General features: G+C 44.3%; 1 protein-coding gene across 1 annotated transcript in view; it reads left to right on the top strand.

The window, feature by feature from the left end:
* hhat (hedgehog acyltransferase) overlaps positions 1-25,659 on the top strand; it is a 107,635-nt gene that overhangs the window by 49,169 nt on the left and 32,807 nt on the right. Inside the window, exons 9-10 of the mRNA XM_041886845.1 lie at positions 7,625-7,660; positions 20,719-20,920. Of these exons, the coding sequence (XP_041742779.1) occupies positions 7,625-7,660; positions 20,719-20,920 (238 nt within the window). The remainder of the gene's footprint in view (positions 1-7,624; positions 7,661-20,718; positions 20,921-25,659) is intronic.

Below are 25,659 nucleotides of genomic sequence, written 5' to 3'. Positions count from 1 at the left end.
TAAGTTGTGGAATAGACACCGGCTGGAATGCGGTTTTAACCAATAAGCATTCAGGATTAGACCCACCCGTATAATATGTGTTAACATTTACATTACATTTTAGTCATTTAGCAGACGCTCTTATCCAGAGCGACTTACAGGAGCAATTAGGGTTAAGTGCCTTGCTCAAGGGCACATTTACGTCATTTAGCAGACGCTCTTATCCAGAGCGACTCACAAATTGGTGCATTCACCCTATAGCCAGTGGGAAAACCACTTTACAATTTTGGGGGGGGGGTAGAAGGATTACTTTATCCTATCCCAGGTAATCCTTAAAGAGGTGGGGTTTCAAATGTCTCCGGAAGGTGGTGAGTGACTCCGCTGTCCTGGCGTCGTGAGGAAACTTGTTCCACCATTGGGGTGCCAGAGCAGCGAACAGTTTTGACTGGGCTGAGCGGGAACTATGCTTCCGCAGAGGAAGGGGAGCCAGCAGGCCAGAGGTGGATGAACGCAATGCCCTCGTTTGGGTGTAGGGACTGATCAGAGCCCGAAGGTACAGAGGTGCCGTTCCCCTCACTGCTCCATAGGCAAGCACCATGGTCTTGTAACGGATGCGAGCTTCAACTGGAAGCCAGTGGAGTGTGCGGAGGAGGGGGGTGACGTGAGAGAACTTGGGAAGGTTGAACACCAGACGGGCTGCGGCATTCTGGATGAGTTGTAGGGGTTTAATGGCACAGGCAGGGAGGCCAGCCAACAGCGAGTTGCAGTAGTCCAGACGGGGAGATGACAAGTGCCTGGATTAGGACCTGTGCCGCTTCCTGTGTAAGGCAGGGTCGTACTCTCCGAATGTTGTAGAGCATGAACCTGCAGGAGCGGGTCACCGCCTTGATGTTAGCGGAGAACGACAGGGTGTTGTCCAGGGTCACGCCAAGGCTCTTCGCACTCTGGGAGGAGGACACAACGGAGTTGTCAACCGTGATGGCGAGATCATGGAACGGGCAGTCCTTCCCCGGGAGGAAGAGCAGCTCCGTCTTGCCAGGGTTCAGCTTGAGGTGGTGATCCGTCATCCATACTGATATGTCTGCCAGACATGCAGAGATGCGATTCGCCACCTGGTTATCAGAAGGGGGAAAGGAGAAGATTAGTTGTGTATCGTCAGCGTAGCAATGATAGGAGAGGCCATGTGAGGATATGACAGAGCCAAGTGACTTGGTGTATAGGAGAAAAGGAGAGGGCCTAGAACTGAGCCCCTGGGGGACACCAGTGGTGAGAGCACGTGGTGCGGAGACAGCTTCTCGCCACGCCACTTGGTAGGAGCGACCGGTCAGGTAGGACGCAATCCAGGAGTGAGCCGCGCCGGAGATGCCCAGCTCGGAGAGGGTGGAGAGGAGGATCTGATGGTTCACAGTATCAAAGGCAGCAGACAGGTCTAGAAGGACAAGAGCAGAGGAGAGAGAGTTAGCTTTAGCAGTGCGGAGAGCCTCCGTGACACAGAGAAGAGCAGTCTCAGTTGAATGACCAGTCCTGAAACCTGACTGGTTTGGATCAAGAAGGTCATTCTGAGAGAGATAGCAAGAGAGTTGGCTAAAGACGGCACGCTCAATAGTTTTGGAAAGAAAAGAAAGAAGGGATACTGGTCTGTAGTTGTTGACATCAGTGGGATCGAGTGTTGGTTTTTTGAGAAGGGGAGCAACTCTCGCTCTCTTGAAGACGGAAGGGACATGGCCAGCGGTCAAGGATGAGTTGATCAGCGAGGTGAGGTAGGGGAGAAGGTCACCGGAGATGGTCTGGAGAAGAGAGGAGGGGATGGGGTCAAGCGGGCAGGTTGTTGGGCGGCCTGCAGTCACAAGTCGCAGGATTTTATCTGGAGAGAGAGGGGAGAAAGAAGTCAAAGCATAGGGTAGGGCAGTGTGAGTAGGACCAGCAGTGTCATTAGACTTAACAAACGAGGATCGGATGTCGTCAACCTTCTTTTTCAAAGTGGTTGACGAAGTCATCCACAGAGAGAGAGGAGGGGGGAGGATTCAGCAGGGAGGAAAAAGTGGCAAAGAGCTTCCTAGGGTTAGAGGCAGATGCTTGGAATTTAGAGTGGTAGAAAGTGGCCTTAGCAGCAGAAACAGATGAAGAAAATGTAGAGAGGAGGGAGTGAAAAGATGCCAGGTCGGCAGGGAGTTTAGTTTTCTTCCATTTCCGCTCCGCTGCCCGGAGCTCTGTTCTGTGAGCTCGCAATGAGTCATCAAGCCACGGAGCTGGAGGGGAGGACCGAGCCGGCCGGGAGGATAGGGGACACAGAGAGTCAAAGGATGCAGAAAGGGAGGAGAGGAGGGTTGAGGAGGCAGAATCAGGAGATTGGAGGGAGAAGGATTGAGCAGAGGGAAGAGATGATAGGATGGAAGAGGAGAGAGTAGTGGGAGAGAGAGAGCGAAGGTTGGGGCGGCGCATTACCATCTGTGTAGGGGCAGAGTGAGTAGTGTGGGAGGAGAGCGAGAGAGAAAAGGAAACAAAGTAGTGGTCGGAGACATGGAGGGGAGTTGCAGTGAGATTAGTAGAAGAGCAGCATCTAGTAAAGATGAGGTCAAGCGTATTGCCTGCCTTGTGAGTAGGGGGGGACGGTGAGAGGGTGAGGTCAAAAGAGGAGAGGAGTGGAAAGAAGGAGGCAGAGAGAAATGAGTCAAATGTAGACTATGCGGCTACTACGCGACTTTACCTTAGCATTGTCTCATCACAACGGAGTGGGTTTTTATGACCAATTCTGTTCCAATTAGAAAATAACAATATAGGGAATGTAAAATGTGATATACAAATAAGCTTTTACCCAAATTAGACTATAGTGTGTTCAATTGTTTTTACCCCAAATCGACACCTAGGCCCTATGCACTTGTGGATATCTGGAAAGATTGGATAGGTGTAAGCAATATGGAAAAACTACATAGCCTATCCATTACTATATTCGTTTTACTTATGCTTTCAGATATCAACGGGTGAACAGGGAATATAGAGCTAGGGGGTCGATTTAGGATTGGCCATATTTTCAATCCCTCTGCTGCTCGTAGCTTCACACACCTTTTTTAATGTATAGAATATTATCCAACTCCCCACCAATCTCCATGGCCCTTAAAGTGGAGTGCTTCTGAATTCTGAAAGTGTGCAATTGATGTATAATACAGAAGACTATCCTGCCAACGAACGAAGCCATACAAACACACACACACACACACACACACACACAGAGAGTGACACTCATTACCCCCTCTCTTTAGCCCTCACAGGAAAGTGCTTCTGATCTGACTTTCCACACAGCTAATACAGTTTATTCCAGGGAGTTGCGTTATCCGGCTGCCTCTCTTCTCTTACCTCTGACTCTCCGACCTTTACCAATCAGAGAGAAGCTAAGCAGCCTCCAGTCCCCTCACATCTCCCTTCCAGGTGTCTCCCCTTAATGTAGGCTGCTGGAAGGAGCATGGGCCATAAATTAGATTACAGTGGGCAGACAGGGTACTGGGTGCAGTCTGGATCGGGTGGTGATTGGTCATGCGTCCCAAGTGGTACCATATTCCCTATATAATGCTTATGTACCCTGGTCAAAAATAGTGCACCACAGTATATAGGGAATATGGTGCCATTTGGGACGCACACTGGGTGTGCCTCCAACCCTCTGTTCTGCCAATAATATATACAGTGACGGAAAAAGTATTTGATCCTCTGCTGATTTTGTACGTTTGCCCACTGACAAAGACATGATCAGTCTATAATGTTAATGGTAGGTTTATTTGAACAGTGAGAGACAGAATAACAACAAAAATATCCAGATAAATGCATGTCAAAAATGTTATCAATTGATTTGCATTTTAATGAGGGAAATAAGTATTTGACCCCTCTGCAAAACATGACTTAGTACTTGTTGGCAAAACCCTTGTTGGCAATCACAGAGGTCAGATGTTTCTTGTAGTTGGTCACCAGGTTTGCACACATCTCAGGAGGGATTTTGTCCCACTCCTCTTTGCAGATCTTCTCCAAGTCATTAAGGTTTCGAGGCTGACGTTTGGCAACTCGAACCTTCAGCTCCCTCCACAGATTTTCTATGGGATTAAGGTCTGGAGACTGGCTAGGCCACTCCAGGACCTTAATGTGCTTCTTCTTGAGCCACTCCTTTGTTGCCTTGGCCGTGTGTTTTGGGTCATTGTCATGCTGGAATACCCATCCACTACCCATTTTCAATGCCCTGGCTGAGGGAAGGAGGTTCTCACCCAAGATTTGACGGTACATGGCCCCGTCCATCGTCCCTTTGATGCGGTGAAGTTGTCCTGTCCCCTTAGCAGAAAAACATCCCCAAAGCATAATGTTTCCACCTCCATGTTTGACGGTGGGGATGGTGTTCTTGGGGTCATAGGCAGCATTCCTCCTCCTCCAAACACGGCGAGTTGAGTTGATGCCAAAGATCTAGATTTTGGTCTCATCTGACCACAACACTTTCACCCAGTTCTCCTATGAATCATTCAGATGTTCATTAGCAAACTTCAGACGGGCCTGTATATGTGCTTTCTTGAGCAGGGGGACCTTGCGGGCGCTGCAGGATTTCAGTCCTTCATGGCGTAGCACATACCAATTGTTTTCTTGGTGACTATGGTCCCAGCTGCCTTGAGATCATTGACAAGATCCTCCCCTGTAGTTCTGGGCTGATTCCTCACCATTCTCATGATCATTGCAACTCCACGAGGTGAGAACTTGCATGGAGCCCCAGGCCGAGGGAGATTGACAGTTATTTTGTGTTACTTCCATTTGCGAATAATCGCACCAACTGTTGTCACCTTCTCACCAAGCTGCTTGGCTGATTGATTGATTGCTTCTGTGGACAGGTGTCTTTTATACAGGTAACAAGCTGAGCTCCTAATCTCAGCTCGTTACCTGTATAAAAGACACCTGGGAGCCAGAAATCTTTCTGATTGAGAGGGGGTCAAATACTTATTTCCCTCATTTTTTTTATTTTTTTTATTTCACCTTTATTTAACCAGGTAAGCCAGTTGAGAACAAGTTCTCATTTACAACTGCGACCTGGCCAAGATAAAGCAAAGCAGTGCGATAAAAACAACAACACAGAGTTACATATGGGGTAAAACAAAACATAAAGTCAAAAATACAACAGAAAATATATATACAGTGTGTTCAAATGTAGCAAGTTATGGAGGTAAGGCAATAAATAGGCCATAGTGCAAAATCATTACAATTAGTATTAACACTGGAATGATAGATGTGCAAGAGATGATGTGCAAATAGAGATACTGGGGTGCAAATGAGCAAAATAAATAACAATATGGGAATGAGGTAGTTGGGTGGGCTAATTTCAGATGGGCTGTGTACAGGTGCAGTGATCGGTAAGGTGCTCTGACAACTGATGCTTAAAGTTAGTGAGGGAGATAAGAGTCTCCAGCTTCAGAGATTTTTGCAATTCGTTACAGTCATTGGCAGCAGAGAACTGGAAGGAATGGCAGCCAAAGGAGGTGTTGGCTTTGGGGATGACCAGTGAGATATACCTGCTGGAGCGCATACTACGGGTGGGTGTTGCTATGGTGACCAATGAGCTAAGATAAGGCAGGGATTTGCCTAGCAGTGATTTATAGATGGCCTGGAGCCAGTGGGTTTGGCGACGAATATGTAGTGAGGACCAGCCAAAAATAGCGTACAGGTCACAGTGGTGGGTAGTATATGGGGCTTTGGTGACAAAACGGATGGCACTGTGATAGACTACATCCAATTTGCTGAGTAGAGCGTTGGTGGCTATTTTGTAAATGACATCGCCGAAGTCAAGGATCGGTAGGATAGTCAGTTTTACGAGGGCATGTTTGGCAGCATGAGTGAAGGAGGCTTTGTTTGCGAAATAGGAAGCTGATTCTAGATTTAACTTTGGATTGGAGATGCTTAATGTGAGTCTGGAAGGAGAGTTTACAGTCTAACCAGACACCTAGGTATTTGTAGTTGTCCACATACTCTAGGTCAGACCCATCGAGAGTAGTGATTCTAGTCGGGTGGGCGGGTGCCAGCAGCGTTCGATTGAAGAGCATGCATTTAGTTTTACTAGTGTTTAAGAGCAGTTGGATGCTACTGAAGGAGTGTTGTATGGCATTGAAGCTCATTTGGAGGTTTGTTAACACAGTGTCCAATGAAGAGCCAGATGTATACAAAATGGTGTCGTCTGCGTAGAGGTGGATCTGAGCGTCACCAGCAGCAAGAGCGACATCATTGATATACATGGCGAAAAGAGTCGGCCCAAGAATTGAACCCTGTGGCACCATCATAGACTGCCATAGGTCCAGACAACAGGCCCTCCGATTTGACACATTGAACTCTATCTGAGAAGTAGTTGGTGAACCAGGCGAGGCAGTCATTTGAGAAACCAAGGCTATTTAGTCTGCCAATAAGAATGCGGTGGTTGACAGAGTCGAAAGCCTTGGCCAGGTCGATGAATACGGCTGCACAATACTGTCTATTATCGATTGCGGTTATAATATTGTTCAAATCAATTTATAAAATTTTTGACATGTGTTTTTCTGGATTTTTTTGTTGTTATTCTGTCTCTCACTGTTCAAATAAACCTACCATTAAAATTATAGTCTGATCATTTCTTTGTCAGTGGGCAAACGTACAAAATCAGCAGGGGATCAAATACTTTTTTCCCTCACTGTATAAGCATGAACAAGCCTACACCCTATGGCACGGAGCATAGCCAGATAGCCTAGGCCTACAGAAGGCCAACTCATATTCTGTTCTTCTGAAATACATGTAATTCATATCATAATGTTTCTTTAGAACTGACTAAAATAAATAATGGATTTCTTGTGATGGTGTATAATAAATTGATTTATTATACTTTTTTCAAATGTAGATGTTCCTAAGGCGCCCATCAGCGGCTTGTATGCGTGGAGGCCTGGAGATGCTAAACATGTTTATGTTTATTAATGGTAAATTACCGTGAGGCCGGTAGTCTTTTGCATGACAATAACTGGTTGACAAAATGTCATGACCTCGACAGCCCTAGGCACACATACACAATCCATGTCTCAATTGTCTCAAGACTTTAAAATCCTTGACATCAGTAAGGGATCGTAGCTTGTGACACAAGTGACATCAGTAAGGGATCGTAGCTTGCACCTGGATTCACCTGGTCAGTCTATGTCATGGAAAGAGCAGGTGTTCTTAATGTTTTGTATGCTCAAGGTGGTGTGAAAGCAAAATAACAAAATACTATGGAAAGTTGAGCATTCTTCCCTATTTTCATTTACAGCAAATAAAAAGGAAGGAGATAAATGATATTGAACACCAAAATATCCTCCTTTGGTTTTGGACTAAATCCACAGAAATATGAAATGCTTGGGCAAAATACTGCCATGATCCCTCCTCTCCCTTCTCTCTCTCTGTGCACCTGTTGAAACAGAAACATGTAGGACTGTGGAGTCAAAGGGATGGCAGATAATGAGGGACAGTTCAAAGTAACAGCAAAACAGATTTAAATTCTTAATTTATTTCATGGGTAGTTGTGCTCTTTCATTTCAATAAACTGACAGACATGGTAACCAAATTGGTAACATGTGTATATCAAAGATTTCATCACCCTCCTATCTCCTTAATGTGAATATTTCTTGTTTTCCAGACACTTTGACGTGGGGCTGTATCACTGGCTCATCAGGTGAGACTCAAATATTCAACATTTCCTAAAAATGTGTATGATCATTTTAAATAGGAAAAACCTATTTTGACAAATCAAGAGCAATTTTGTTAGAAATGCTATACCACAGGATTGAAATGTGTGTAGAAACTTGATGCCACATGATTGAAATATGTGTAGAAATGTGTTACCACAGGATTGGAAAAATGCAACACAATTGAAATAGATGGTTTTGATGCCTTCCTGCAACAACAGCCTGTTTCAAATTAACATAGGTGGGAAAGTGAATTGGAAAAACTGGTAAGAAGTGAAAGTGTGTTTCCTTCAAGCCTTTTAAATTTATTAGGGGTTCAAGCAGCGAAACTGGGTGAAACCCTATTGTATTAGTTGTCCTTCAAATTTGCCTCAAGGACCCATAAGGTCCAACATTATGGATTTTCTGCCATTTAGAATTTTGTGAAAAACACTTAAAACGCTCCTCCTCTGGCACCGAATGACCGATCTGCACAAAACTTGATATATAATTTATAAATAGCATCTATAGACCAAGGTCTCTCAACATAATATTTTCCAGGCTAGCATCTCAAATAACATGGCCGCTACTGACCAATAAACATTCACGTAGGCGTGGTCTGGCACATAAACAAATATAAATCACACACAGATATTCGTATTCTTACAAAACATGATAGACATGTTCCAAACACTGTCAAGACTCAACATATGCAAGCACATTCTGATCGACCAAATGGTGGCGCTATAACGGGCACATATATATTTTCATCTGTTTGACTCAGAGTGATTAAATTTGGCACACATGCTCGGGGATGAGTGTAGCAAACCTGTAGAGTATGGTTTAGTTTGGCCGCATGGTGGCGCTGTTAGACAAAAAAATAAATAATACATGCTCATTGGCTGTTGTTTTATTGTGTTTGCACTGTATATGTGAACAGCGACTGCGGGGCTCAGGGTAGAACCTGTAAAACACTAATAACCATCCTGTGTTCAATTAGTAGCTCTGTTCGAAGACACTATTTGGGGTTATCGTCTTCGTGAATTGTCCTTTCATTCTTGTCCCTATGTTCAGAGAGGAAGCAGTACATAACGAAGTGAAATTAACAAAGTGTACTTTGAAAGTATATATATATATTTTTTAATGAACTACCTGAACCTCTTTATTTTTTATTTTTTTATAACTGCAGCTTCTGTGGGTACTCGGCCTGATGCCGGAATCCACAAGTCATGAGCTTGGTTCGAAAAGATTCACACACACCTTACTTATATGAGATTCATTTTCACATTCATTGTGCTGAATCACTGGCAAGCTTATTTTTTCCCCACACAACAAAAGCAGCATAGAAATATGGTGTTTGAGTTTCTCTATTAAATATGTATCCTGGTACATTTGGGAAGCACTGTTTGTACTCCCTGTGAGCACATTCATTGTTGCATATTCAAGAGCTCAGTAAAATTCCCTGTACAGAAACACACTGTCATTACTACCTACATAGGCTTGTGCCAATGTGGATCTCCAGCAAACAAAAGATCTTTGATCCACTGCTGTATTTGCATGTATTCATTATTACGCCGTGTATTGCCATCACAGGTGAACCACTTGTGTGGCATATTTATTTGTATTTTTTGCTTTGTTTGAAAAATGCTCATCTCTTTGAATATGCGCATATGAAACACATGCATAATGAATCTGTGTTCATTTCTACTTTCAGTTTTTCTGTGTTTTTAATGATGGACAATAAGCTCTGAATGTGTTAGTTTGGGCTCCATGCTCAGGTCTGGTGAATGCGTTTAGAAAAAGGTTCCTCACCTTGGGTTACCACACCATCATTATCAGGTCAGTCACCTGCCACAATGTCACCAGACAAGAGATCCATCAGCCTAAACTCGAAGGGCCAGTTTCCCGGACCAAGATTAAGGCTAGTCCTGGACTAACATGTATGTTCAATCAAAGGTCTCAGTTGAAAATTGTTTTTTAGTGCAGGAATATACCTATTCTGTGTCCGGGAAACCGGCCTATAACAACAGATGCATTTAAACGTTTTCCTGCCCAATTCAATCAAAACCATTGACTAGAGATAAAGCATCATTGTGCTGTAAGAATGCAATCATGGTCTCTGCCATTATATAAAATGCTTTGAATTACATACTGAACAAAAATAAAGTAAAGTGTTGGTCCCATGTTTCATGAGCTGAAATAAAAGATCCCAGAAATGTTCCATTCGCACAAAAAGCTTATTTCTCTCAAATTTTGTGGACAAATTTGTTTACATCCCTGTTAGTGAGCGTTTCTCCTTTACCAAGATTATCCATCCATCCTGACAGGTGTGGTACAGTGGTAAAGTTCTCCCACTTAAAAAGATGAGAGAGGCCTGTAATTTTCATCATAGGTACACGTCAACTATGACAGACAAAATGAGAAAAATAAATCCAGAAAATCACATTGTAGGATTTTTAATGAATTTATTTGCAAATTATGGTGGAAAATAAGTATTTGGTCAATAACAAAAGTTTCTCAATACTTTGTTATATACCCTTTGTTGGCAATGACACAGGTCAAACGTTTTCTGTAAGTCTTCAAAAGGTTTTCACACACTGTTGCTGGTATTTTGGCCCATTCCTCCATGCAGATCTCCTCTAGAGCAGTGATGTTTTGGGGCTGTCGCTGGGCAACACGGACTTTCAACTCCCTCCAAAGATGTTCTATGGGGTTGAGATCTGGAGGATTTGAGTCCCTGGCGGCGTAGTGTGTTACTGATGGTAGGCTTTGTTACTTTGGTCCCAGCTCTCTGCAGGTCATTCACTAGGTCCCCCCGTGTGGTTCTGGGATTTTTGCTCACCGTTCTTGTGATCATTTTGACCCCACGGGGTGAGATCTTGCGTGGAGCCCCAGATCGAGGGAGATTTCAGTGGTCTTGTATGTCTTCCATTTCCTAATAATTGCTCCCACAGTTGATTTCTTCAAACCAAGCTGCTTACCTATTGCAGATTCAGTCTTCCCAGCTTGGTGCAGGTCTACAATTTTGTTTCTGGTGTCCTTTGACAGCTCTTTGGTCTTGGCCATAGTGGAGTTTGGAGTGTGACTGTTTGAGGTTGTGGACAGGTGTCTTTTATACTGATAACAAGTTCAAACAGGTGCCATTAATACAGGTAACGAGTGGAGGACAGAGGAGCCTCTTAAAGAAGAAGTTACAGGTCTGTGAGAGCCAGAAATCTTGCTTGTTTGTAGGTGACCAAATACTTATTTCCCACCATAATTTGCAAATAAATTCATTAAAAATCCTACAATGTGATTTTCTGGATTTTATTTTCTCAATTTGTCTGTCTTAGTTGACGTGTACCTATGATGAAAATTACAGGCCTCTCTCATCTTTTTAAGTGGGAGAACTTGCACAATTGGTGGCTGACTAAATACTTTTTTCCCCCACTGTATATCAAGAAGCTGATTAAACAGCATGATCATTACACAGGTGCACCTTGTGCTGGGGACAATAAAAGGCCACTCTAAAATGTGCAGTTTTGTCACACAACACAATGCCACATATGTCTCAAGTTTTGAAGGAGAGTGCAGTTGGCATGCTGACTGCAGGAATGTCCACCAGAGCTGTTGCCAGAGAATTGAATGTTCATTTCTCTACCATAAGTCGCCTCAAAAGTCGTTTTAGAGAATTTGGCAGTATGTCCAACCGGCCTCACAACTGCAGACCCTGCAGACCATGCCAGCCCAGGACATCTACATCCGGCTTATTCACCTGCGGGATGGTCTGAGACCAGCCACCCGGACAGCTGATGAAACTGTGGGTTTAACCAACTGAAGAATTTCAGAAACCGTCTCAGGGAAGCTCATCTGCGTGCTTGTCTTCCTCACCAGGGTCTTGACCTGACTGCAGTTCAGCGTCATCACAGACTTCAGTGGGCAAATGCTCACCTTCAATGGCCACTGGCACGCTGGAGAAGTGTGCTCTTCACGGATTCATCCCGGGTTTCAACTGTACCGGGCAGATGGCAGACAGCGTGTATGGCTTCGTGTGGGCGAACGGTTTGCTGATGTTAACGTTGTGAACAGAGTGCCCCATGGTGGCGGTGGGGTTATGCTATGGGCAGGCATAAGCTACGGACAACGAACACAATTGCATTTTATCGATGGCAATTTGAATGCACAGAGATACCGTGACGAGATCCTGAGGCCCATTGCCGTGCAATACGTCCGCCGCCATCATCATGTTTCAGCATGATAATGCACAGCACCATGTCGCAAGGATCTGTACACAATTCCTGGAAGTTGAAAATGTCCCAGTTCTTCCACGGCCTGCATACGCACCAGACATGTCACCCATTGAGCACATTTGGAATGCTCTGGATTGACGGGTACGACAGCATGTTCCCGTTAATATCCAGCAACATCGCACAGCCATTGAAGAGGAGTAGAACAAACATTCGACAGGCCACAATCAACAGCCTGATCAACACTATGTGAAGGCGATGTCGTGCTGCATGAGGCAAATGGTGGTCACACCAGATATGGACTGGTTTTCTGATCCATACCCCTACCTTTTTTTTTAACGGTATCTGTGACCAACAGATGCATATCTGTATTCCCAGTCATGTGAAACCCCTAGATTAAGGCCTAATGAATTTATTTCAATTGACTGATTTCCTTATATGAACTGTAACTCAGTAAAATCTTTGAAATTGTAGCATGTTTATATTTTTGTTCAGTGTTTAACTCCTATAGGTAAAATGCTTTGAACACTTGTAATAACACTACATAAAAGCTAATCATGACCACCATTATTATCCATATCCATGTCATAATAATGGAAGTTAGGTACCCTCCAGCTCTGAACACTGATACAATGTCCATCTGTAGCGGTTTCCCTCTCTTCCTTGATTTTTTCTGATTGTGCCGATCGGCTCACCGCAAATTATATGCGCAATGCCCACCTCCCCAGCTCGCCAAAGTGGTGCTGAAGTAGTTCTAATGCAGTTTTAAATCCGCTTTAATTGTCTGCAGCATCCCTGCGTTCCCTGTCTTAAGTGTGTAGGTGATAAAGGTCCTGTTCTTCAGATCTCTTAAGGCATGCAAATGGCTGTCTTCTCTCCCACGTAGGCTGCCTGTGGCATCGTCTCCACTCATACACCACTATAAGACTTCATCAGCTCTCTCAATGCTACAATCTGGGATTCGATTATCAGTGGGTATACTGGATATCATACATTTTTAAGACCAAAAATGTATGTACCAATCCCAGACTGTACCTTTAACATTGTCACCATGGAAATAGCCTCAGCCCACTTGAGGGATCTTGAAAAGCATGTAAAAGCAGCCTGGGCCCTGTAGAACAAGTGATGGGGTGTTTAAACCAGTGCACAGCTGTTAAACAAGTTGAAATAAAATGAAGGGACAGTACCCTTTATAGATCAAATTGCCCTATTAAAGGCAATTGATTAAGTTCTATTCCATTCTATTATACATTTCGGAACATGCTAACCTTGGTGACAAAGCTAGCCAGGTAAATACACTCTCTTTTTGTGATTTCGTTTTTGCAGTGCATTTCAAAGGAAAACACTGGCTGTTGTATTGAAGGAAGGCGCCCAAAATGCAGCCTCATCATTCAGATGCGTTGATTAGCCAGGGGGAGACTGTCTTAGATGAGTTGTTTCCACTGCAGCTCTCCAGCGCACACACACATAGCAGCACAGTGAGATAGTAGCAGACCTGAGTTCAAATACTATTTGAAATAATTTCAAAATGACCTAGAGTGCCAGACGGGCATGGCTTTGCACTTGAGACTTTGCTGTTGATTCCATTGCAACGGATGAGCTCAGCCAAGCTCAGCTAAAGCATTTGAAATGATTTATTTTAACTCAGGTCTAAGTAGCAGCACGTTGAGATAATAGAGAGGGCCCCAGGGGACACATACACAGACCATATACTGAGCTCTAGTAATTATAATAGGACAAATCTCTCCCCATCTGAAATGGTGGTTATTATTCACACTGACTGCGTACCAAATGGCATCCTATTCCCTATTTAGTGCACTACTTTCGACCAGGGCCAATAGGACCTCGTAGGAACCAGTCTCCTTAACCAGGGATGTGTATCTAGAGATGTGACATTTTCAATTTACGTGTAACGTTAAGATGAAGGGGCACTACATTACTGAAGGGGTTACGACATTCAGCATTTCCCCCCTCTGTTCAATACTGCTTTTGTGAGTTTAGGAGGGCTCTCCACATACTTTTGTATATATAGTGTATACACAGCATTCGGAAAGTATTCAGTCCCCTTGACTTTTTCCACATTTTGTTACGTTACAACCTTATTCTAAAATGGATTAAATTATTTTAAGTCAAGGGGTTTGAATACTTTCTGAATGCACTGTATACACTATATATATATAAATGTATGTGGACAGCCCTTCAAATTAGTGGATTCGGCTATTTCAGCCACACCCATTGCTGACAGGTGTATACAATTGAGCACACAGCCATGCAATCTCCATAGACAAACATTGGCAGAAGAATGGCCCCTTAGTTCCAGTGAAGGCAAATCTTAACGCTACAGCATACAATGACATTCTAGATGATTCTGTGCTTCAAACTTTGTGGCAATAGTTTGGGGAAGGCCCTTTCCTGTTTCAGCATGACAATGCCCCCGTGCACAAAGTGAGGTCCATACAGAAATGGTTTGTCGAGATCGGTGTCAAAGAACTTCACTGGCCTGCACAGAGCCCTGACCTCAACCCCGTCAAAACACCTTTAGGATGAATTGGAACGACGACTGTGAGCCAGGTCTAATCGCCCAACATCAGGGCCCGACCTCACTAATGCTCTTGTGGCTGAATGGAATCAAGTCCCTGCAACAATGTTTCAAGTTTTAATGTCACATGAACAAGTACAGTGAAATGCCTTTCTTGTAAACTCAAAAACCCAACAATGCAATAATCAATAACAATGTATTACTAGAAAAAAACACGATAAATAAGAATAGGAAATATGAAATACACTATAAATTAAGTAAGTAAGCAAGCATACTATATAGAGGAATAATTGTATGTGCAGGGATACTGGAGTGATGGAGGTAGATATGTATAGGGGATTAGGCAACAGAGGAGCAGCAGCTTTCATGTGAGTGGGTGTGCGGGTGTGTAGAGTCAGTTTAAATATATGTGCATATTATGAGTGAGTGAGAAAATGATGGCGTGAGTGTTTGTGTGTGTGTTGGAGTGACAGTGTGTGTGAGTGTGTAGGGCCCTGTGAGTGTGCATAGAGACAGTGCAAATATTGAAATAAAAGGTTAATACAAGGTAAACTCAGTCCGTGTAGCTATTTGTTAGCTATTTATCAGTCGTATTACAACATCTAGTGGAAAGCCTTCCCAGAAGAGTGGAGGCTGTTATAGCAGCAAAGGGGGGACCAACTCCATATTAATGCCCATGATTTTGGAATGAGATGTTCGACGAGCAGGTGTCCACATACTTTTGGTCATGTAGTGCATCTACTGCTGTACATATTATTCTTAGTATATCTTGCCTAAATTCATCCCGTGTAAATACATATATATCTCAGGTAGAGTATGAAAAATGTATGCACTCACTAACTGTAAGTCGCTCTGGATAAGAGCGTCTGCTAAATTACTAAAATGTAAATATACAGTGGGGAGAACAAATATTTGATACACTGCCGATTTTGCAGGTTTTCCTACTTACAAAGCATGTAGAGGTCTGTCATTTTTATCATAGGTACACTTCAACTGTGAGAGACGGAATCTAAAACAAAAATCCAGAAAATCACATTGTATGATTTTTAAGTAATTAATTTGCATTTTATTGCATGACATAAGTATTTGATACATCAGAAAAGCAGAACTTAATATTTGGTACAGAAACCTTTGTTTGCAATTACAGAGATCATACGTTTCCTGTAGGTCTTGACCAGGTTTGCACACACTGCAGCAGGGATTTTAGCCCACTCCTCCATACAGACCTTCTCCAGATCCTTCAGGTTTTGGGTCTGTCGCTGGGCAATACAGACTTTCAGCTCCCTCCAAAGATTTTCTATTGGGTTCAGGTCTGGAGACTGGCTAGGCCACTCCAGGACCTAGAGATGCTTCTTACGGAGCCACTCCTTAGTTGTCCTGGCTGTGTGGTTCGGGTCGTTGTCATGCTGGAAGACCCAGCCACGACCCATCTTCAATGCTCTTACAGAGGGAAGGAGGTTGTTGGCCAAGATCTCGCGATACATGGCCCCATCCATCCTCCCCTCAATACGGTGCAGTCGTCCTGTCCCCTTTGCAGAAAAGCATCCCCAAAGAATGATGTTTCCACCTCCATGCTTCATGGTTGGGATGGTGTTCTTGGGGTTGTACTCATCCTTCTTCTTCCTCCAAACTCGGCGAGTGGAGTTTAGACCAAAAAGCTCTATTTTTGTCTCATCAGACCACATGACCTTCTCCCATTCCTCCTCTGGATCATCCAGATGGTCATTGGCAAACTTCAGACGGGCCTGGACATGCGCTGGCTTGAGCAGGGGGACCTTGCGTGCGCTGCAGGATTTTAATCCATGACGACGTAGTGTGTTACTAATGGTTTTCTTTGAGACTGTGGTCCCAGCTCTCTTCAGGTCATTGACCAGGTCCTGCCGTGTAGTTCTGGGCTGATCCCTCACCTTCCTCATGATCATTGATGCCCCACGAGGTGAGATCTTGCATGGAGCCCCAGACCGAGGGTGATTGACCGTCATCTTGAACTTCTTCCATTTTCTAATAATTGCACCAACAGTTGTTGCTTTCTCACCAAGCTGCTTGCCTACTGTCCTGTAGCCCATCCCAGCCTTGTGCAGGTCTACAATTTTATCCCTGATGTCCTTACACAGCTCTCTGGTCTTGGCCATTGTGGAGAGGTTGGAGTCTGTTTGATTGAGTGTGTGGACAGGTGTCTTTTATACAGGTAACGAGTTCAAACAGGTGCAGTTAATACAGGTAATGAGTGGAGAACAGGAGGGCTTCTTAAAGAAAAACTAACAGGTCTGTGAGAGCCGGAATTCTTACTGGTTGGTAGGTGATCAAATACTTATGTCATGCAATAAAATGCAAATGAATTACTTAAAAATCATACAATGTGATTTTCTGCATTTTTGTTTTAGATTCCGTCTCTCACAGTTGAAGTGTACCTATGATAAAAATTACAGACCTCTACATGCTTTGTAAGTAGGAAAACCTGAAAAATCGGCAGTGTATCAAATACTTGTTCTCCCCACTGTAGATTGTATTTGGATTACTGTTACAGTGCTATTTGGGTTGTTAATTTGATTATTTGTGTTTCATTAATTTTATTATTTGTGTTTTTTAAACAATGTGTTAATTTTTTATTATTTGTTGACTTGTTTGACATTTTACTGCATTGGTAGGAGCTAGTAGCAAGCATTTCGCTGCATCCACTATAACATCTGCTAAACTATATACGCAACCAATACACTTTGAGTCCAGAGTCCAGAGCTAGCTCTGTCTTGACCCCATTGATTGACGAGCGCAAGCGAGTTACTGTTGTTCAAGTTGATGGTAACCAAAAATAATTTGTACAAAAAGGAAACAAAAAGGGCTTGCATCCCAAACACAAATAATCCAAGAAAAGTGGGCAGGCCTGCCTGGCCTAGAAGTTCTCACGCTGCCATCACCAGCAGTAACTTTAATTGCCCACCACTGTGCACAATCAACACTTAACAAGACTTCCTGGCCCGATTGATGCTGCCACCTGGGGCTGGAGTGTGGAAGTGATAGTGTAGTGTCGAAATGTGCTCTTAACATCTCAACTACCTAACTATTCCATAACAATATGCACAGCAACAATAGCAAACAATGTGTCTGGGGCACAACTTGGAAGTTAGGCTCCAATTGTGTGCTACCTTGTCTTTTTTAATATGAGCAGAATGGTGACGCCAGGCAGAGGGTATTTTTCTCCTCCCTTGTCTTTTGTACAATTGCTTAATACTTGTATTGAGCATTATAGCAGTGGCCTAATTGATTCAACCTTGAACAAACAGGCTGATTATGACAGTCAGAGAGTAAAGTTCTAACAATGCAGTGAGTGTTGCTGTGGTAAGAACAGTGAGTGTTGCTGTGGTAAGAACAGTGATTGTCTGTCTGAAAGCAGTAGATCTAATCTTTGTTAGCGATAAGAGGGCTATGTTGGCAGATCGGGTGCAATCAGGTGTTGCTGTGGTACATTGAGTTTTTGCTGCGGTACAAATCTGTGTTACATTGAGTGTCTGTGTGAAAGCTGTGGTAGAATCTGTGTTCACGATAGGAGGGCTGTGTTGTAAGATTTGGTGCCGGGTTGACCGTTGTGTCTCCTTTGGGGATTAGTGAGACGCCACAGGAGCAGAGCGGATGACAACGGGCAGCCTCCCAAACACACACAGTGATATTAATTGTATAAGTGACACAGAGGAGATGACAAATCCACCCCCACACACTCACTTGAGAAAAGAAAAGCACACTCGCTAGTCTACATTGGTGATATGTTTCTAGGCTAGAGTTTGTTATGCTATTCTAATCTTAAACTGTTTTCTCCACTTCCCTCGCTTTCTTTCTTTCTTTCTTTCTTTCTTTCTTTCTTTCTTTCTTTCTTTCTTTCTTTCTTTCTTTCTTTCTTTCTTTCTTTCTTTCTTTCTTTCTTTCTTTCTTTCTTTCTTTCTTTCTTTCTTTCTTTCTTTCTTTCTTTCTTTCTTTCTTTCTTTCTTTCTTTCTTTCTTTCTTTCTTTCTTTCTTTCTTTCTTTCTTTCTTTCTTTCTTTCTTTCTTTCTTTCTTTCTTTCTTTCTTTCTTTCTTTCTTTCTTTCTTTCTTTCTTTCTTTCTTTCTTTCTTTCTTTCTTTCTTTCTTTCTTTCTTTCTTTCTTTGTAGCTTTACCTCTGTTTTCCTCATCCTATGGTTAGGTCTGCATCAGCAGATTGCAAAGCAAACACATACAAAGAAAATGCTGTTACATTTTGATTCAAACACCTGTGAATCTTGTTATCCTGTCTGTTGTGTGGCCTTGAATTTACAATAATTACTTTTTCATGACGGCTACCCAGTACTGCTTCTACGAAGAAGAAACGGAACCATGCTGAATGTCAAACTCCGCTAAAACAGACATAGAAAAACAAGGAAGAGGAAGGCGTGTGGGAGAACAAGAATCGCCGCTCTGTGTTACCACTCTTCATACTTACTTACACACACACACACACAACCGGTTACCCCTCGTCGTACCCCAGAGACTGTGTATAGCTGTAGATCATCTGAGAAATCCCTCCTTTCCAATTTAGAGGTTCATCATTCGTTGTAGTGGGTGTCTCTCTGCATGCAAAGAGGTAGGGTATTTTTTTTATGAAACACATTCATCATAGTGTAATTATCTCTGCATCCCTGGTCTCGTTACGCACAAGATGTTCTTACTGTTTGCAAAGCTGTCATCAAGGCAAAGGGTTGCTATTTGAAGAATCTCCAATATAAAATATATTTTGATTTGTTTAACACTTTTTTGGTTACTACATGATCCCATATGTGTTATTTCATAGTTTAGATATCTTCACTATTATTTTACAATGTAAAAAATATTATAAAGAAAACCCCTTGAATGAGTAGCTGTGTCCAAACCTTTGACTGGTAGTGTATATGTGCAATTTATAGACTATAATGATTTAATACAACAGAATGTTGTTTAAATGCTGAGCCCTTTATGTCCCTACCAGCCTATTGTGTTGCACTCGCAAATGCTTCACAATGTATTTGATTTGTAGGCTATAGCCTTGACATAATTTAAATAATATAGCCTAAATAATTCATTTTCATTCTTTCTTGACTACCTGTCTGGCTCCTGACCTATTTAGTGTTTTATATGCTGTTTAATACCACATGTAGCCTATTTGAAATGATGAGCGCTTCTTACAGTCACCTTTTCCTGTTGTTTATTAAAATACTTTTCATTCCAATCCTATGGTTTGGTTTCAATACTTCAAAACCAAATGGTAGGTCCAGGTAGTCACAAGAATATACTGAAAAAATATAGAAATGCAACATGAAACAATTTCAAAGATTTTAGTCTATTTAAATAAATTCATTAGGCCCTCATCTATGGATTTCACATGACTGGGAATACAGATATGCATCTGTTGGTAACATACCTTAAAAGAAATGGGCCTCACAATTGGCCTCAGGATCTCCTCACGGTATTTCTGTGCATTCAAATTGCCATTGATAAAATGCAATTGTGTTCGTTGTCCGTAGTTTATGCATGCCCATACCATAACCCCACCGTCACCATGGGGCACTCAGCAAACCGCTCGCCCCCACAAAACGCCATACACGTGGTCTGCGGTTGTGAGGCCAGTTGGACGTACTGCCAAATTCTCTAAAACAACGTTGTTAGAGAAATGAACATTCAATTCTCTGGCAACAGCTCTGGTGGATATTCCTGCAGTCTGCATGCCAATTGCACGCTCCCTCAACTTGAGACATCTGTGGCATTGTGTTGTGTGACGAAGCGGCACATTTTAGAGTGGCCTTTTATGGTCCCCAGCACAAGGTGCACCTGTGTAATGATCATGCTGTTTAATCAGCTTCTTGATATGCCACACCTGTCAGGTGAATGGATTATCTTGGCAAAGGAGAAATGGTCATTAACAGGGATGTAAACAAATTTGGCACAACATTTTAGAGAAATAAGCTTTTTGTGCTTATGGAAAATATCTGGGATCTTTTATTTCAGCTCATTGAACATGGGACCAAAACTTTACATGTTGTGTACTTTTGTTCCGTGTAGATGGGTGTTGGTTAAATTGTGATTGCGAATTCGGAGCAGCATTATTTTTTTATATATATTTTTTTGTGAGTAGCAGTTTGTATTGGAGCGGTTGGAGAGGATGTGGAGCGCTGGAGCTCCATGAGCGATGACCGGGATTTCCAACCTGCTCAACTCCACTCACATGCTCTGTTACCTGGTAGCCCTGTGTTTTGTGTATCATGTCTTTCTGAAGTCCATGCTACCCGTGGTTGCTGACTTTGTCGCTCTCCCTGTCCCAGGTACATTTACATCCCATTAGGAGGCTCTCACCATGGGCTGCTGTGGAAGATGCTGTCCACGGCTCTGGCATTTGGCTTTGTGTGTTTCTGGCATGGAGGACATGACTACCTACAGTACTGGGCTCTGATGAACTGGGTCGGGGTGCTGGTGGAGAATGGAATGACGATCCTCCTCTCTTCTCCCCTCGTCTATCCATCTATTGTAAGTGACTGAAGTCCTTACTCACCTTAGCTCTCATCTACCCCTCTATTGTTTGTGAGAACACATGATTGTAAATGAATGAATGAATGACCGTCACAGGTTTTGCGAAAATGGAATCAACCTATCGATTTCCCCGGACATTGCCTTAACTCATGTGTCTTCAGAACGGTCCCAACTACTTTACTTTACTGAATTACTAACTGTTCCTCTAAGGCTCTTTTAAATTAATCTGGTCTTTCCGTGTGGGTGGGGTTGGTGTCCGTGTGGGTGTTTGTGTGTTGGTGTCTGTCTGTATATGTTTGAACGCACTGCTCTGTGTTGACTGCGATTTACAGCAAAGCCATAAAAACGATGTGGCAGGACTTATCAGCTCAACCCACACACACTCGCACGCATGAACACACACACACACACACACACACACACAAAGTGCTTAGTCAAGCCTGGGTCTGTTGGCTGACTCTTCATCACACTGGAAGGGGAGTGAAGCTGAGGCCTGGACCCTCTCCCTTCTTTCTTTCGCTCTCTTTCAGCTTCTCTCTCCTTCTCTGCCTCTCTCTCTCTCTCGCTCGCTCTCTCTTTCGCTCTCTCTCTCGCTCGCTCTCTCTTTCGCTCTCTCTCTGGGAGAATCTTGAATCCTTGCGTCCTCTTTTGAAAAAGGTTAAAGGTATTCGAGGAGAGAAAACGTGGAAACAAATGCGCTTGTATGAAATGAGACTCCTCTAGCGTGTCCTCAGGCAAATGACGTTGGAATCCCGAAATACATGTGAATGTGGTAAAAAGAAATTAGCTAGTTGTGCTAGACATTTTATAGATAAAAGGATACGCAGCTTATTGTTTTTAAATGTGTGTATGCTTTTATCATCATAGACAGCTCTTTCAAAGGGGGTGTGACGGATTTCAAAACTCTTCCACCTTAGGATACACCTGAGCATCCTACACTGGAGGAGGCAATTTAGGAGAGGAGTAAACTCCTCTGTTCTCTTATTAACTAAATGACACTCTCTTACATATGACAACCACTTATCGGTTCCCTTTCGGTCAGTCAACTTCAGTACAACATACTATGGGGGAGTCGCACTCTAGCGACTTGAAGGATCTACAATCACGCCTGACAAGGCCAATGAAATCCGCGCCTCGCTGGAAGCCATGCCTTACACAGGTGATAAGGCTCAGATTCATTCCTTAAATTATTCCGCTCTTCACCTCGGTGTGAAACAAAACGATTCACGCTACTAAAACAAACAAGACTGTCTTACGTTGCGCCAAATAAACTGTCCCTTAGTGGTAGAGCTTGCCCGCCCCCTGGACGTTGTGCGCTGAAGTTTGTGTGGTTGTCATAAGTTTCCTAATCAATCATTAGTTATTATTCTAATTGCTTGGCCTGTCTATAGCAATAGGTAAGATGGCTAACGTGACCGAAACAATGAAAGCTAACAAGCCGGGTTCGGGTTTGCAACCATGCCCCAATGAATTAAAAGATACTCACGTTGGTTGTCTTGTATGTCTCGGCTCGGTGCATGCTCAGGCTGCCCTCGCTCAAATCTGTTTGTGTGGGAGACTAGGGGACGGCTGGCACTGTCCTTTAGGGGGCTTGGTGTTTCCGATAGTGACTTCCTCTCCCGGGTGCCCTTACCTCAGCTGAGTCTGCGTTGCGGGACGCGGAGGTGGTTTGGGTCATTGGTCTAGTCAAATGTCTCCCGGTTCCTGTGTTATGCTCTGTCAACAGTTACGGGATGCTTCTCTGAGAGAGGGCGACCAGGTTCTGTGGGTATCCCCCCCACCGCCTGTGTCTGCCTTGATTAGGCACCGCTTGCCTCTCTTCCCAGAAGGGTCTGGATCCCACCTGGGTGATCCGGTCCTACGCACACTTTCAAGACCAGGCTAGCTAACAAGCGCTGCATAGCGTGCTAGCCGGGTAAGCTAACGCACCGAGGCGAGCTAGCTACTACTAGCTAGCTATCTTGTTTAGTATATACTGTACGTAGCGTTAAGTCGCTTGGTTATTCTAAACGGACCGTGCTGCGGTCAGAGGCTAGCTAGCCTAGCTTAGACTAAAGAGCCTCCTGGCTAACGTCGGCTAGCATGCATAACTGTAAATGATGCTTACTAGCCCTGCCTACAACCCCATTCCTTTTTTCAATTCCTGGAGTTGGAGGGAATAGAGAGGGTGAGGATTGCGTGCTCCTCCCCTGAGCAGCTGCACAACTCCACAAAAACATTGCTGTGACGACGGTGCCCACACGTTTCTTTTACGGCAAATGGGGTATTATGTCTGACATTGCGGGAGCCCTCTGTGCCCATAAGAGGGCCGGGCTTCATGCAGGCTATACAGTCTTACGGAAGCACAATGTGTGTTGGAAACTTGTCCCTGTTTAATGCCCCTCTGGTACCCCGCGTTCCATGGTGTTCATGTGGTGGTTGGTAGCGGAGTCCAGCAGGGTTGGACACAACCATGCTATTATCCAACACACCGTCTCTGTGGTTCATATGGACTCTGAAATTAGCTGTCTTTCTCCAGCTCACCACTTTCTATTCCTGGGAATTCGATTCAATTACGAATCGCCCCTGTCTGTTACCACAGAAGGGGTTTGTTTTTCTGAGCTGTCTGTTCCAATCCCAGCTACAAATTTTTTTCCCTGGGTCTATTTTTAATGTGTGTGGTCCAGTGCTGGGTGCCAGCTGGTTACCGTAATGCATCTTACCGCCTTAAACGAGTGAGGTTTGTTGTGACAACAGTACTCCCAGGTGGTACTGCCAATCGGGGTTCGTCACTGATCGCCGAAGCCCTTGTACCGAGAGTGGGCCAGGCTTTAGGCAAACTCCAGAGTTCCACAGTGTTCACAGGTGTCCAAAAGTGTTGTCTTCCGTATGTGAGTTCGATGAAAAGTGTCCCTTCTCCATGTTCAGACACACGGTTGTCAAGAGTGGTGGAAATGGAAGAAGAACCAATCTCTCCCAGTCCACAAGATGGCGTCCCGTCAGGGTACAGGCTACAATTTGTTGTGTGTCCCCCACGCTTCTGCATCATCATTATGTTGACTGTTCTGGAGGCCTCAGCGCCCGTTTTGAGTGAGAATATATCGCCTCCATCTCCAGAAGCAGGCAATCTGAATGGTTCCTGTGTCGAAGATCCAGGACAGCTGGTACAGCCGGTATGTCCTGGTTCCGAAAAGGGACAAAATGCTCAGAATGCTCACGAGCCGCCGACTATTACAGCCGATTGGCTGGTCCAGGGGACAAGTGACGTTACACACATCCATGCTGCTGTCCCGTATTCAGTCTCTAGGCTTCATAAGAAAGCAGAAAAATAGCTGTTTGACTCTATCTCAGCGCATTTCGTTTCTGGGTCTTGAGCTAGATTCCATGGAGGATGTCTGGGTTCAAATTTCGGCTGGGTCACACAGTGCATTTTTGCCAATGCTGACTGGGGATGATAGCTTCTGTGATGGAAGTCGTTCCCGTGGGGCTATTGTTGATGCGGCCCTTCTAGCACTAAGTGCTAGCCACTCACCTGGAAACATCTTTAGCAGTCGCTTCGGGTGTCCCTGTCATGCTATTGTCAGGGGACTCCCATGGGCTGAGTTGTATCCCGCAAGGTGATCACGACAGACACATCCCTCCGAGGGTGGGGTGCGCTGTACGACGGCACCTCGATTCGGGGTGTATGGACACTGGTGCGGAGCGCACTGCATATAATTTACCCGGAGCTCTTAATGGTGTATCTGGCGCTCAGGTGCTTCCCCCTGCCTTTGTTGGGCCGGCTTGTGCTGGTCAGAACCAACAAAGTGCATCAACAGACATGGCTCACTCCCTATTGCTGTGGAGCAGTTCGCACATGCTCTCGCTTTGGACGACGCATGTCCCCGGTTGCCTCAACTAAGGTGCAGATATTTTATCCAGGTGAGACACTCTCTCTCAGGAGTGGATGCTACATCCCTGGGTGGTCTCCATAATATGGGAAATGTTCAGCAGGGCCGACGCAGAGCTTTACGCATCACGAGAAAATGCGTAGTGTCGTCTATTTTTCTCGATGAGGGATCCGAGTGCCCCGTTGGGAACAGACGCTCTGTCACACCAGAGGCCTCGGACCCTCCTTTACGCGTTTCCGCCAGTGGTTCTGATTCAGCCCACGATGAAGAGGGTGAGCCGGCAGGGCTTATTATTGATTATTGTGGCTCCCTGTTGGCCCAGACAGCCTTGGTTCAGGCGCATGGGCAGGTTTGGCAAGCGAGGCTGGAGATTTGGTTCCTATGGGCCTGGCCCCGGAGAGGGCCTATCTGATGGCTAGAGGTTTACCTCTGGATGTTATTGCTACCATTCAGTCTGCAAGGGCACCTTACACGAGAGCGCTGTATGTGTGTGAATATGTGGCAAGCATTTGATCTCTGGTGCCAGGATAAAGGACTGTGAGGGACATCCTTATGTTCCTACAGGAGCTTTTTGAGCAGGGGCGGGCATTTTCCACGTTAAACGTGTACATGGCTATCTAAGGGTGTCATGTGGGAATTGACGGAGCCTAACATGGGGCCCACCCCCTGGTTGTGCAGTTCCTGAAAGGTGTACGTTGTCTCAGACCAGTCTTTAAACCTATTGCGCCCACATGGGACATGGCGCTAGTTTTAGAGGCACTGTGTGCGGCCCCCTTTGAGCCTCTGGAGTCGTTGGATCTGAAGATCATGTCTTACAAAACCTCCCTGCTCATGGCTTTGGCCTCGGCTAAACATGTTGGGGATTTT

The sequence above is a fragment of the Coregonus clupeaformis genome, chromosome 1, assembly GCF_020615455.1.
Source record: "Coregonus clupeaformis isolate EN_2021a chromosome 1, ASM2061545v1, whole genome shotgun sequence".
In the NCBI taxonomy this organism is placed as follows: domain Eukaryota; kingdom Metazoa; phylum Chordata; class Actinopteri; order Salmoniformes; family Salmonidae; genus Coregonus; species Coregonus clupeaformis.
The sequence above is the reverse complement of the archived record's forward strand: the minus strand, read 5'-3'. Positions and strand labels throughout refer to the sequence as shown.